The sequence below is a fragment of the Crocodylus siamensis genome, chromosome 4 (genome assembly GCF_052110815.1).
Source record: "Crocodylus siamensis isolate JL-2025a chromosome 4, ASM5211081v1, whole genome shotgun sequence".
Taxonomy (NCBI): Eukaryota; Metazoa; Chordata; order Crocodylia; family Crocodylidae; genus Crocodylus; species Crocodylus siamensis.
The window spans coordinates 156,993,777-157,007,092 of record NC_143398.1 but is presented as its reverse complement, the minus strand read 5'-3'; the positions used below and the strand labels follow the sequence as shown (position 1 = coordinate 157,007,092).

Genomic DNA, 13,316 nt, shown 5'->3' with positions numbered 1-13,316 from the left:
AGCTGGGTAAAAGATGGGTTTCCATGTGTGTTGAAACAGAGCATAGTCCACAGAAATCTGGGGAACAGTTGGAGTTTCTCGGCTTCTTGAAGGCTCAGATCAAGTATATTATGTATCACTAAATTATTTGATTCAGTTCATTTAAGCTATTAGTATTAACTTTTTGTTATAACTGCATCTGCTACACCCTTGGAACTATCCAAGCAAAATTTGCTCTACAACTCACTACCCCCTTCTGGTAAAACCTTCTCCCCTTCTTTAATCAACATTGTGCGTGGCCATGTCTCTCTCTGGTTCTGCATTGCCCTCATTGCTTGGGCGAGTTCAGCATGAGAACGGAGGGTGGAAAAGCCTGTAATAAAAAGGAAAATATATCTCAACAGACTGAGTTTTTCACCGGATGATATGATGACCCTTTCCCTTTACAGCTTCATTTGGTTCTGCCACTCACGTTAACATGGAACATGCAAACAGGACATCAGTCCAGAGAGGCACCAATTCAGAGGCAGCACCAAATTGGCAGCCCCAAGGGGGTCTCTGCCATCACTGCAGAAGCAATCTGTGTTCAGGGAGCTTTTATTGAGGCATCAGCAGCCTGCACCACTTCACCACTGTGCAAGGAGTCCCACTCCCTCCCTCACTCCATCCAGGGTGCCAACATTTCAAGTTACATCTCTGGGTTCTGCCTATTAAATTTGGTAAAAGACACCATTTTGGCCTTTTTACACAGCAAACATATTGTCCTAAAAAAATTAATAAAATTCCTCCATAGAACAGATGATAAACAATTGCACTTGAATTTCAGGTTAATCTGCTGTTTATTCATTTTAGCTAGCAAACTCAGCTCTGCTTCTTTTTGTAAAACAGGGGACAATTTAATGGAAAACTACCAGAGGTTTTGCTACAAGGAGAAGCCAAGTCAGATTTTTCTTCATGTGAATTTTTACAGCTCCTCCAGTCCAAATTCTCTACTGGTGAAACCATCACCTTCAGGGAAAAAGTAAGCAAAAGGAGACAAAAATGTAAAACTCTCCAAAAATGTTTTCAAGGTTTACTAACTATTGTGTGGGCAGGGAAGCAGAGCACAGACTCCTTGGGGTGGAAAGGTAATCATATATGGTGGTGAAGTACATAAATACAAAAAGAGCATGAGTTTCAGAACAAGGAGGCATCAAATGCTGCATGATTTTAAAAGGCAGGTGTAACTTCACCATTAGCCTCTTTTCCTCCCACACACACTTCAACCAGAAACTGACCTGAACATACTGGGTGCATCTACACGTGCGTATTTACTGCGCAGTAACTGAAATTACTGCACAGTACGGCCACACGTGTAGACATGTGTGCCCATACTGCCCAGTAAATATGGCGACTGATGCCAACTTGAGTGAAAATTTGATACCTGCATCATGCAGATATCAAACATACACCTGATTAGTTATTGTGTAGTAATGCTTGTGAAGATGCTTTACTACGCAGTAACACTGTGTGTGTGGACTGATTTGGGATGAACTTGAGTCCCAAGTCAGTCTACACACAGTATTTTTGTGCTTTAACACCTGCGTGTGTAGATGCGGACCAATTCCTGCTTGCATAAATGCATGTGTAGACACACCCACTCAGATGGAAATTTCTGTCTTAACCATTTGATATTTTCCATGTGGTTGGAACCAGCCACTAGAGGCCACCACTAGAACATACTACTTTGTACAGCTCAGGAGTCTATAGGAAGCATTTAAGGCTAGACCTGGACTGCTTTGTCTGTTGGTGGGGCATGTTCACAGCTTGCAGTTTTTGGCTATCTTCTTACTTCTCTTGGATCCCCTAGGGGTACTTGCAACGGTCCTAGGGGGATACGTGCAGCCAGCCAGGGATGGAGTACAGCCACCCACCACCCTGTGAGCAGGGCTGGGCAGGGAGGGGGAAGAGGGAGGGATGAGGCCAGCAGCACCACTTTGCAGGCCTCAGAGGCTCTGGCCACACTGTATTATAAATATATCTTAATTTCTAGGCCACACTTCTGTCTCTATGGGACTGAGAGCATGCTGCATATACTGTAAAACTAGCTTCTCTCAAGCATTGCCTGCTTCCTCCCTGTAGGTGTCGCTTGTGCTGGCTGGTAGTAATTCCTAGTCCTATTAGCTCAGCTGTCATAATCCCAAAATGACTCTAAAGGGGTTTTTTTCTGTTAGACTGTTGATGAAAGAATAACATGGGAGGTACTCTATCTACCCAAAAAGACTGTGCAAACCTTGCAGGGCTCGGCTCTCTGCAAACATGCCAGTCACCCCATAACAAGCTGAGTGGTAGAAACATTTTCCAAAAGATAGTCAAGTCGCTTTATTAATTTATAAATTGAGATAGGAATTAGGCCTGAATCTATCCTCTGTGATGCCAGTTTTCTGATTATATAAATTGACTGAGGTCTATGTTATGATACCTAGGTAAACCCAATGTAACAGAGTAGAAACTGGGCCATACATTATAAGTGGCATGGTTTGTAGAAATCTTAAATAATATTTGAGTGTGGGATGATGTAGCAATAAATCACCCAGTCGTATAAAAATAATTCTGTATCTGATTCAGTGATTCTCAACCAGGGTGCTATGACACCCTTCCAAGGATGCTGCAGCACCCAGCCCCTCTGCTAATAGGAAAGTGGTCACTCCACCTCCTGCCAGGCACCAGATGCCCCAGTATACTTGCAGACGAGTAGTGCTCATGGCTGCTTCCCCCACCCCAACAGCCCCAGCATTCCAAGCAGCATGCCCTGCTATCAATAGGCATGCAAACAGGTGGACATGGGGCCATACATTTTAGCCCAGGTTATCCCCCACCATTCCCATACTCCTGAAGCCAGCAGGGGGGCCACAGGTTCATGTGATTCCAGTTGCTGGCATGGGAGTTGCTGGAGAAGAAGTCATAGCACAGGGGCTGCATTTGCCCCTTCAGATGCAGACCATGGCAGGGGAGGGGCAGACTGTGAGAAAAACAGGCATAGTAGGATGAGGTCCTGCCCCACTGCCTTCATGTGGCAACAGTTAGATTCTAGCTCGTTTCTCAACCAAGTACCATGAAATTCCAAAAAGTTCTGAAGGGCTGCCATACGGCTAAAAAGGTTGAGCTGTTCTAGTCTGCTTCCACATTGATTCATGGATTTTTAAGGCCCAAAAGGTATATGCATCTACAGAGATTCCTGCAATGAATGAAGGACTTTTCGTAGAGTCAGTGCCAAACTTGGAGGAAGCAACTGAGTCTTGATTTAAAGATTTCAAGTGATGGAAATTCCACTGCATGGCCACTTGTTTCAATGGCTAATTACTCTAATCTGTTGAAAAAGGGCACTTAGGGCATTTATACATGTGCTTCAGGAGATGTGTGTGTGGGGGGAGACATGCTTTCATTAGCGCAGCTCCAAGAGCCATGCTACTTCAAAGCACCTAGAGCATCACATATATCAGCATCTCCATGCTGAAAACTGGCGATGGGGCACTTTGAATTAAAGCTCGTCAAATGAGCTTTAGTTTAAAGGGCCCTGCTGACATTTTTCAATATGGGGATGCTGATACACATGATGTGGGGATCTGCTAGAGGGTGTTAATTGCCACGCTCCAGCAGACTTGATTAAAGGAGTCTGTTCCAACACACTGGAATTATAGCACATTGGAGCAAGCTCTCTGCATGTGTATAGGAGCCCCTAGTTTGCAGTCTGCCTTTATCTACTAGCGTCAGCCCCTGCAGATAATTGATGTTTTGACTGCTGATTAAATAAAACCAGAAATTTAACAGAAATCTTTTCCCCTGTGTATTTACAGACCATGACAAGTCTCTTCTTCACCTTCTTTTTATTCAAATAGATTGAACTTTCTGAACCCCTGGCTGTCGGGGTTTCTTTTTCAAATTTGATTTCTGTGTTTGTACTTAGCAATCATTCTGGGTTATAAATGACTTTGTCTGTTTTAAGCTTTGTCCATTAGGCTGAATCTGAGCAGGTGTTTGTAACATCCTGCTCATGGTAGTCAAGATCTCATAAAATTCAGACTGGGTTGGCACTTGGGTCTCCCAAAGTCAGGAACAGAGTGATAGGAAACTTCCGGTCTTGCATTCACCATTCAGATAAAGGACTATCTATGATGCTTCTTACAAACCAAGTTTCACTTAAAGACCATTTCTTGGTTTCAGCATGTGGAAGGCTGATACTACAGGTGCCGGTGATGTAAATGTCCTTGGGTGAAACTGAGGAGGTCCACCTGCATGTCTAACAATCATACACTTTCAGATGTACCCAGTTCACATCTTAAAACTAAAATGATGCATACTGTTGTGTCAGAAACCCAGAGATGCCTGCTGACATGGATGGTAGACACAACCTATTCACATTTATGGGTCATATAGTATCAGGAAGTGTCCATATATAATCACTGAAGCTGGGGCTGGAAAAGACTCACAAGGTCAGCCAGGCCATTTTCCACATAAAGGCAGGGCAGGGTGTTCCCCTTCAGTTTACTTGTCAATCCAGTTTTAGATGCCTCATGTGACAGGACACCTACTACTGCCTCTCAGGAACTATTGCACAGTCTCGCAGATGTATCTGAGTGCATGATTTTCCATTTGCAGTCCTACCATGAGACACTCAAAAGCTTATTGAAGGAAATCATTTTCCAGGCACAGGTTTCTTGATTGCATCAGGCAGAAGCAAAGTTTTATTAGCAGTACCTTTTCACCAGAAAGTAAATGACCAACCTCAGCACAAATTAACTCAAGTAAGTTGTGATTGGGCACACAGAGCAGGACAGAATAGAAAAAGCATGTAGCACATTAGGGAGGAGGGTGACCCACAGCTCTGACAGCCCCCCTGTGAGCAGATGGCATCAGTATTGCTGAGTGGTTGGAAAGAGTTTTTTCTTATTGCTCTTGGTTTGGGCATGGAGTGCAGGTTGTGGGTAGGTTCTTGCTCGGTTTGCAGATCTGCTCTGTAGGTCTTATCTTAGAAAAGGTTTGTTTCTTGGTTTAGTCATGCAGCCTTCTGCAGGGCACTGGAGAGAGATCAAAGGAACCCTGATTTGAATGCAATAAAATCAAATGAACTTTCCTGCAGCATCAGACCATAAGGTGTGCCCATGTCACAGATGGACTCTGCTAGAATGGGGTGTGGATGCAGACACTGGGTCATTCCCAAGGGTCTCCTATAATTAACCACACCCCGTGCGTTTCCCTTTCTCTCTATATATTACCTTGTACAGCAAACGCTAAAAGACAGTAAGTATTCAGCAGACATAGACCTAGAAAGACTTGGCTCCCCTTCTGTGTTAGGCTTTCATTATAGGCAGCAGGGTACAGAAGGGCAGGAAGTCAGGTGCTGATGGATTTCCTGTGTATTTGGCCTTCAGCCCAGTGAGTTTTGAAAACACTGCTGGGAAGGAGTGAGCTCAGGGAAGCTCAACCTTGAGCTGCAGTTCTCAGGAGATTTCCAAGAGGAGGGAAGACTGACTGAAAAAGTCTTTTTACCATAGGTAGTGAGTTTGGGCTAAAGGCCAGGCTTGGGGATAGAACTAAGCATCAGTAAAGACATATCCTCAGAGAGCTGTAAATTCAGATAAGGTCCAAAACATTTCCAAGAGTGTGTAATGGAAAAGTGCAACAAGTAGGGTGCCTTTGTGCATCCCCTATTAATCTAAGGTCTAGCTTCTCTTGTTTCTTTTCTCTTCCTCTGTTTTAAGGAACTCGCTCACGCTCCCTTCCATTCCTCCCCTCCCTCTACTCTTCATTTCCACCCCCTTCCACAACTCCTCTCTGGCTGTCTCTGCTTCCACAACAATTTCTTCCTCCCCACCCCTGTTTTAGCCTTACCCCCTTCTCACTTCATGGTTACAGAATTCCTGCTGAGTGCTGATCCTGTTGACCCTATTTCCTGGCAGTGCTCCCAGTACCATAACCACTCTAATGCCATCTGTTTAGACCAGGCTTTCCAGTGCCCTCCCATATACCTTCTGGAAGAATACCGCTAGCAGTCCTAAACCATCATACAGAGGATGCATTTGACAGGTTCTCTCCTACCCTTAGGAGAAAAAGAGGACTAAACAAAGCTTTTCCCTTATATAATATCATTGTTCTTACCTTTTATATCAGCAGGTGGGCAAGGCGTGGGCAGGCAATGGGAAGAGGAAGAGTGGGTGTGGATAGTTTTCACAATTCCTCCTCCTCCAATTATTCCACCTGAGGATTTACAGATTCCTCCTCCTACTATACCAGTAGAGTGGCCGATTCCTGATGAAATCCCTCCTGATGAAATCCCTCCTGATGAAATCCCTCCTTTCGAGCTAATTAAGAATGGTGAAGGAAAAAGTAGTCTTAGAAATGTTCATAGTACTGTGACATCAGCAAAGCCATGTGGTATTGTCCATCTTCAATCATTCCCAATCTAGTTGGGGGAACAAGTCCTGGGCAACACATCTTGGCTTGTCTTTCTCTCAGCTCCCCCACTGAGGCAACCAGTGTGCAAACACATAAGCATACAACTAGGAGGCAAGTCATTCTCCCCACTATCTTGACCCACAAACAAGGAATTTATTACAGGCTGCCATTTCCAAATTCAGCATGAATTATAGGGTTGGCAGGCACCTGTTCTCATTAGGTATCTCATTTTGCAGATCCCAGCAGAAGGAATGAGGCGTGGCTCAAGCTTTGGATGCTTTTTGTAGTCGAAACTCTAGGCCCTCTACATTTTGATAATTGGACCAAGCTACTAACAGATCAGTGAGAAGGATGGAACTGCAGAAACCACAACATCAAGATCCCCCACCCAGGGTGTTTCCTTTGCTGTTTATGTTATTAGCTCTCACATTACAGTGCCAGTGTATTTCTCTATGCCCAGGGGCATTTATAGGCTACCTAAACTCCCGGTGTCCTCCTTCCAATAGGCAGCAGTAAGTCTGAATCTCCTGCTCCAGCCGGCATTTGATATCCAGGAGGGCCTTGTACTCTTGGTTCTGGCACTCGATTTCTGCCCGCAGCTCAGCCAACTGCTGCTCCACACAGATGATCTGGTTCTGTAACTCGGCAAGCTGGCTGTTGTAGCGAGATTCGGTTTCAGCCAGAGAGGACTGCAGATTGTCCCTCTAAGAATTGGCACAAACACACATAGGCACTAGAACCATGCACTGAATGCAAGAGCTGAGAGATTCTCCATGCAACTCCCCAGTGCCTGTAGAGAGCCAAGTTGGAACTGATCACCCACCACCCTAGGCATTCAGGCATGACTTGGTCATAGATTTGATGTAGATGGTCACCCCAGCACTTACCATCCTAATTTGGGCCTGCAAATCAATCTCCAGGGCCTGTAATTGACGTCTCAGTTCAGCGACCTGGCTGTTGCTACACTCTATTTCCTGACCGCTTGAGATGACCTCCCGATTCACCTCCTCAATCTGAAAAATACAAGCCCAGATCATTAAATAGTTTTTAAAATCCAAGGTAGGGTAAACCTAATGGTATGACCTCTATGGATACCCTCCGTGAGGGTGATCGGATGAATACCGACCATTAGAGGGATGCCTGGTGTAGAATGTCAGTGGAAAGAAGCTGTGTGAGCTCTCTACAAAATACACTCTAAACTTGCAACTCGCTTGTTATTCTAATATGAACACTCACAACTGCAGACACATTTGCTACTTAGCCCAGCCTGCAGGCTCTGTGCAACTTGATCAAAACAAGTTCAATGCTGGTCACTGTTAGGACCCATTATGCAAGAATTAACTTTCAGTGCACATGTGTCTGATTCTGAAGTACTTCAAGGATGCTTAGCACACATGGTTACAGCTCTGTACATTTAACACACCTTACATGAATACCAGTCCTCAACCTCTTTGCGGTTCTGCGCAATGATGGCTTCATACTGGCATCTCATTTCATCCAAGATTTGCTTCAGATCTGGACCAGGACAGGTATTGACCTCCACGTTGACATCTCCAGTCGACTGGTTCCTCAGACAATTCATCTCCTGCAAAAAATAACCCAGACTAGCACTGTTCTTTTGGATTTTGATTGGGGTAGAGGTATTTTTTAAGAAGGATAAAACAACTCAGAGAGCTGAACTTTGTAGAAAGAGCACACCTGCCTATCTGGGGTCCACTCTGGCATTCACAATTTCTATTCCTGAGGCACCTTTTCCATTATAAACCAAAATCAAAGGTGGGAGTGCAGATGATCTGGTCACTATGCTCTTTCCACAGTCTATGCTGTAACCATATAGCTACCATTTTTGTTGCGTCTTTTCTTTATGCTTAATTCTGCCTGCCTCTTTCCACTGCAGTTTCTGGCGTTACACCCTCTAAAGAAATCCAGCTTGATGAATGAAAACCACTCACCTTCCTGATCTTATTTGAACTTCCTTGTCTTAGACCTGTGACAAAAGTAATTTACTAGTCCATGTTCATTGTAATATGTCAGCTCCTTAGTATACTTCTCCTTTCATTCTTAGCTTTGAAAAGTAGTAAGTGTATGTCATTAGTTAGAGGAGAGTTCATAATTTATTCTTCCAAGTTCTGCTGTTCGGTTTCTAAGTGATTTGGAGCACTCCAAAATTTATGGAAGTCATTTTGCTTCTTTAGATTCCTGGTTTTTTTACAGCAAGTGTACAACTGTAGTCTCTTAATTATGTTAATTATGAAATATTAATGCCAGCCAATTGATGGCAAAATGTTTACAATAATGTATACTCTACATAAAGTTCTACACTGTGGAGTAGCGAAGAGGATTTGTGAAAGGACAAAGATCATAACACAGATTAGGCATTAGGAATATTGTCTTGTTAACTATACCGCTGTCCTGAAGTTTCCTTCTTGGTCTGGACTCTCCACTCTCCTAGACAATGCATGAACTGGTTCTTCTGCCTAACCAGAAAGACAAGACCCTACCTCCTCATGGTTCTTCTTCAGACAGCACAGCTCCTCCCTCAGGGCTTCAAGCTGTGCCTCCAGGTCAGATCTGCAGAGAGTCAGCTGATCCAGGACTTGGCGTAAACCATTAATATCAGCCTCCACATTCTGGCAAAGGGCCAGCTCAGTCTCATACCTAAATCATGGCCAAGAAAGAGGGAAAGGTCAATGCCTGAGCCAGCCAACTTGCATTGTGTTTGTGAAAGGACCAGCACTTCCTTCCTCCCTGCTTTCAATTTTATATGTCTGGTCTTGAAGTAACATAAGCCTTTTTAGGTGGGCAGAGCAGGGATTTGCCATCTGGTGCATAAACGACTTATTTTCTTCTTATTACAAAACAAACCTCACTTCTCTCATATTCCCTGACCCAGCATAGCTACAACCCTACTACTTCAGGTTTTTATGCCTCCCCCATTTCTGGCACGACAGCAGAGAGAGTACCCACCAGCCTTCCTGTATTTTCAAAGAGGCAAGGGTTTTTGTGACATTTTTTACTGGACCAACTGTATAGTTGGGAGAGCTGTTGGACAAGCTTTTATGCATCCAGTGCCCTTCCTCAGGTCCCTCAGGGGAAAAATCATTTACTAATTTTAAAAATCACTTTTTTCCTCAAGAAACAATTCACGATGCCAGACCCTTATCTAGCATAAATCTCCAAAAGCATATTTTCTTCTAAGGCCTTCTGTGCTCCCTGAAGATCTGCCCCTCTGTTTTTAGAAGCCTAAACCTTACACTCAAACTCTTTCATTGCTCCTTAATATTTTGCCAGGTGCTCCCTAGAAACAAAAAGCAAAATAATTATTTGAAGTTTCACCCAAAAAAAAAGTGCCCTGAATTAAGAATCCTAGTGTCGCTTACTTGGAGAATTTCTTTGCTTGGGGGTTCACAAGTAGGATTTGGTGAAAAGGGGAGAATAGCGGGGTTTATCTAACACAGACATGAACTCACTTCACTCGGAAGTCATCAGCCGCCATCCTGCTGTTATCAATGTTCAGGACAATCTTGTTGTTTTCTACGGTAGCACAAACAATCTGGAAGAGAAATGAGATAGGAAGCTTTTAGTCCAGCAGGCTCCTGTCTGTTTTACATGGGGTAGCACAGTGTAAATTTCGACCAGTGTGCTTCTATCCAGTCTTAAAAGAAATTGATTTTTTATAACTTTTCAAGCTCAGGCAAATAAAAGGCATGGAAGATTTCAGGACAAGGATGTGAAAGAAAACATGTAAAATGAATGCATGTGTAACACAGTATTAACACAGTTAATAAAAGGTATCATTTTGGAACCAAGAGATTTTTGTATTTCTTTTTGTCTCAGACCAACATGGCTACCAAGTACAACCCTAACAAAGCATACAATTTCATGGCAAACTATTTTGCAATTACACTTATTGCTACCTAGAGCTACCCCTGCAATAACACCCCTCACATTTTTAACTGTAATCTAATATTCATAAAGAGAGTCGGTAATGTTTCATTTCACTGTTTTCCTCATTTCCTAGTATGTATTGCCTCTCTCTGTTGCTCCCTGAGTTTATCTATCTTGTTTTTTCCAGGCAACTGATTCTCCCAGATTTCCTCAAAAATGAGTTTTCAAAACAATTTGTTTTTAATTAAATTTGTGCCATCAAAACTAATTGAGACAAAGCAATTTTTTCACTTAGTTTTAATTTAGATTTATTTTCCCTGTCTATACAAAACTACAAAGTTTATGGAGATAGAATATTTAAATAAGAAATCTGGAAAACCAATGCCAGGATGATGTACAGAAGCAGATGATACACTGGATGGATTCATTAATTAAGAACTCAGTTTTCTTTTGGGGCATCTGTTTATTAAAACAGCTTTGAACAAACTTGACCAAATAATCTGGACATGAAAAAACAAATAATATGGTTCATAGCCAGTGAATTCTTGGACTTAACAAGCCACAGTGTGGAGTTTTATGCAGCCAATTGCCATAGTGTGTGTCTGCAAAGAGCAGTCTGAAACAGCGAAATATTACCTCTGAATACTACATCAGGATCAGAACAGACAGTCATAGAGAAATCTTTACAGTGGGCAAGACAGTTGAAAAAGGGGGTCCTACCTGGTTTTGAAGATCTTCTATTTCCTTAAGGTAGCAGCTATAGTCCCTTGGCTCACCGTGGTGGCCATGCTTGGCATACCACTCCCGGATCCTGCACTCCAGTTCAGCATTCTCTTCCTCCAGGCACCTCACCTTGTCCAGGTAGGATGCCAGGCGGTCATTAAGGTTCTGCATGGTTATCTTTTCATCACAGCAGAAAAGTAGGCCATCACCCCCAAAGCCTCCACCAACTGCACCACCCCCAAAGCCTCCACCAACTGCAGCACCCCCAAAGCCTCCACCAACTGCACCACCCCCAAAGCCTCCACCAACTGCACCACCCCCAAAGCCTCCACCAAATGGACCCCCACAAACTATGCCTCCATCAAAGCCACAGTCAGGTATGCTCCCACCAACTATGCCACCACCAATGCCACCACCTATGCCACCACCAAGGCAGATGTTGCCACCACCTCCTATGTGGTGGCCTCCTCCTATGCTCCCAGCTCCTCCTATGCTCCCACCATAGCTCCCACCAGCAAAACTACCCCTGCTTATCCCTCCCCCATAACATGCTCCACCACTGTAACTCCTGGAAGAAAACCCTTTACTGCTGCCTATCCCACCAGAGACATGTCTTCCAAGCATCAATGACATCCTTGATCCACCACCTCCTCCACCACTGATACAGCTACCACCACTGCTCTTTGCTGAACTGGAGACAGTAAATGCCTGCTTGACTCCAGAACTCATTGTCACAGCAAGTAATAATCCAGCCCAAACCCAAACCCAATAGCAAGAGGCACAGCTAGATGGGAATCAGACTGCAGATTTCCCATCCCCACAGTTCTCTATTTATACCTTGCACACTGGGTGTCACTAGGAGTGTGTTTATCCTCATGGGCCTAGCTAGTCTTGCGATTTCTGCCAAGAATAATTTCCCAAAGGCAATTTCCCTCCAGAAATCCCAGTACACAAGGAAGATGCTTCACATGTCAGCACCATACTTCAACTATACATTAGTGGTAATGACTTATGAGTCATCAGCTTTCCCTTGTAATGAAACCTTTGCAATAATAAGAGAGGAAAACAGTGCCTTAGATTATATACAGGGAAGAAATCATTAGAGCTAGTGCATCAAAGAGCTCTTGACCTGTTATTATTGCATTTAAACTTTACTCCATCCTTCATAAGGTTTTATATAGATATATATCTATATAGATACAGATATAGAGATATAGATATATAAAAGTCACCCATGGTAGGAGATATTTCATTTAATTCACCTCAGAATAGTGAAAAGACCTGAAATACTTTGGTATAAGCCAGGAGTCTGGCCTGCAGGCTGGATCCGACTGAGGGACTTTGTCAGGCAGGCAGCTTTTCCATGCTGTGACCAGGCAACTTTGGCTGTATTGCAGCCAAATGGCTGAAAGGAGGCGTTTGTCAGCCCTGAAGCCAGGCATCAGGGAGAATTGGCACTGGCAAGTTGGATGTACTGGTCCACCTCGGACTTAAGACAGGTTGATCCAGCCCACCACTGGTATAAGCCTCTAGGCCTGTCTAAGGGCACAATCTTAGAAATGGAAGGTTGGAAGAGACCTCAAGGGTCATGTAATCCTACCCCCTCCACAAAGGCAGGATTTGCTGCTCCTAAGCCATCCTAGATAGATGCTTATGAAGCCTCTTCTTGAAAACCTCCAGTGAAGAAGGCTCTACAACTTTCCTAGGCAGCTTGTCAATTGTATAACTGTTTCCGCTTCCTTTTCTGGATAGAAGCAGCTTGGGCGTTCTCAAACTGGTCTCTGGGTCTGCAGGGAGCACGTATAAGTGATTGCAACAATACTGGACTGTTGAATGTGGATGGCTCCTCCTCCAGCTGTGAAACAAAATTAAAATAAGCTAAAATTACAAGATATGCTTTCTTAATGTTATTTTTCAGTTAAAGCACTTATTGTAGTTTCCACATGGGTAATAAAAGATTTTGAGTGGAACCTCTAATCTACACAACAGTGAATATAAGGGGAGGTCTCCACAAGCAATTTCTCAGTTATAATGTGCTGCATTGTATGAAAATGTCTGGGAACCCCCAGCACAGAGAAGGTAATGCACAATGGATGATGCATGAGAGGAGGAATGGTTGTAAAGAATTCCAGTGTAGCCCACAAGAGATGGACACGAGTTGACTTAGTGGGTCTTTTCCATTGCCAATGTGTACAACTCTGTGCTGAGATGAGGAAGTGGAAGTAAAAAGAGCCCTCCACAGTTTTGAAATGGAAAGGTCATTATGGTAATAGAAGTCAATACAATCCGCT

At 43.6% G+C, this 13,316-nt stretch overlaps 1 protein-coding gene across 1 annotated transcript; it reads right to left on the bottom strand.

The window, feature by feature from the left end:
- Positions 1-4,437: 4,437 nt before the first annotated feature.
- Positions 4,438-11,794, bottom strand: LOC149866904 (keratin, type I cytoskeletal 19-like). Its single transcript, XM_090044437.1, has 8 exons — positions 11,023-11,794; positions 9,885-9,967; positions 8,916-9,072; positions 7,838-7,999; positions 7,302-7,427; positions 6,892-7,118; positions 6,118-6,320; positions 4,438-5,036 (listed from the first exon to the last, which is right to left on the bottom strand). The coding sequence occupies exons 1-8, from the start codon at positions 11,752-11,754 to the stop codon at positions 5,011-5,013; spliced, it is 1,716 nt and encodes a 571-aa protein (XP_089900563.1). The 5' UTR covers positions 11,755-11,794; the 3' UTR covers positions 4,438-5,010.
- Positions 11,795-13,316: the final 1,522 nt, after the last annotated feature.

Coding starts and splice junctions, on each gene's coding strand:
- LOC149866904 (XM_090044437.1), bottom strand. CDS start 11,754: ATGAGTTCTGGAGTCAAGCAGGCATTTACTGTCTCCAGTTCAGCAAAG. Junction 7,119..7,301: donor TGCAGGCCCAAATTAGGATG/GTAAGTGCTGGG, acceptor GCCAATTCTTAG/AGGGACAATCTGCAGTCCTC. Junction 6,321..6,891: donor GGAGGACACCGGGAGTTTAG/GTAGCCTATAAA, acceptor ATTCTTAATTAG/CTCGAAAGGAGGGATTTCAT.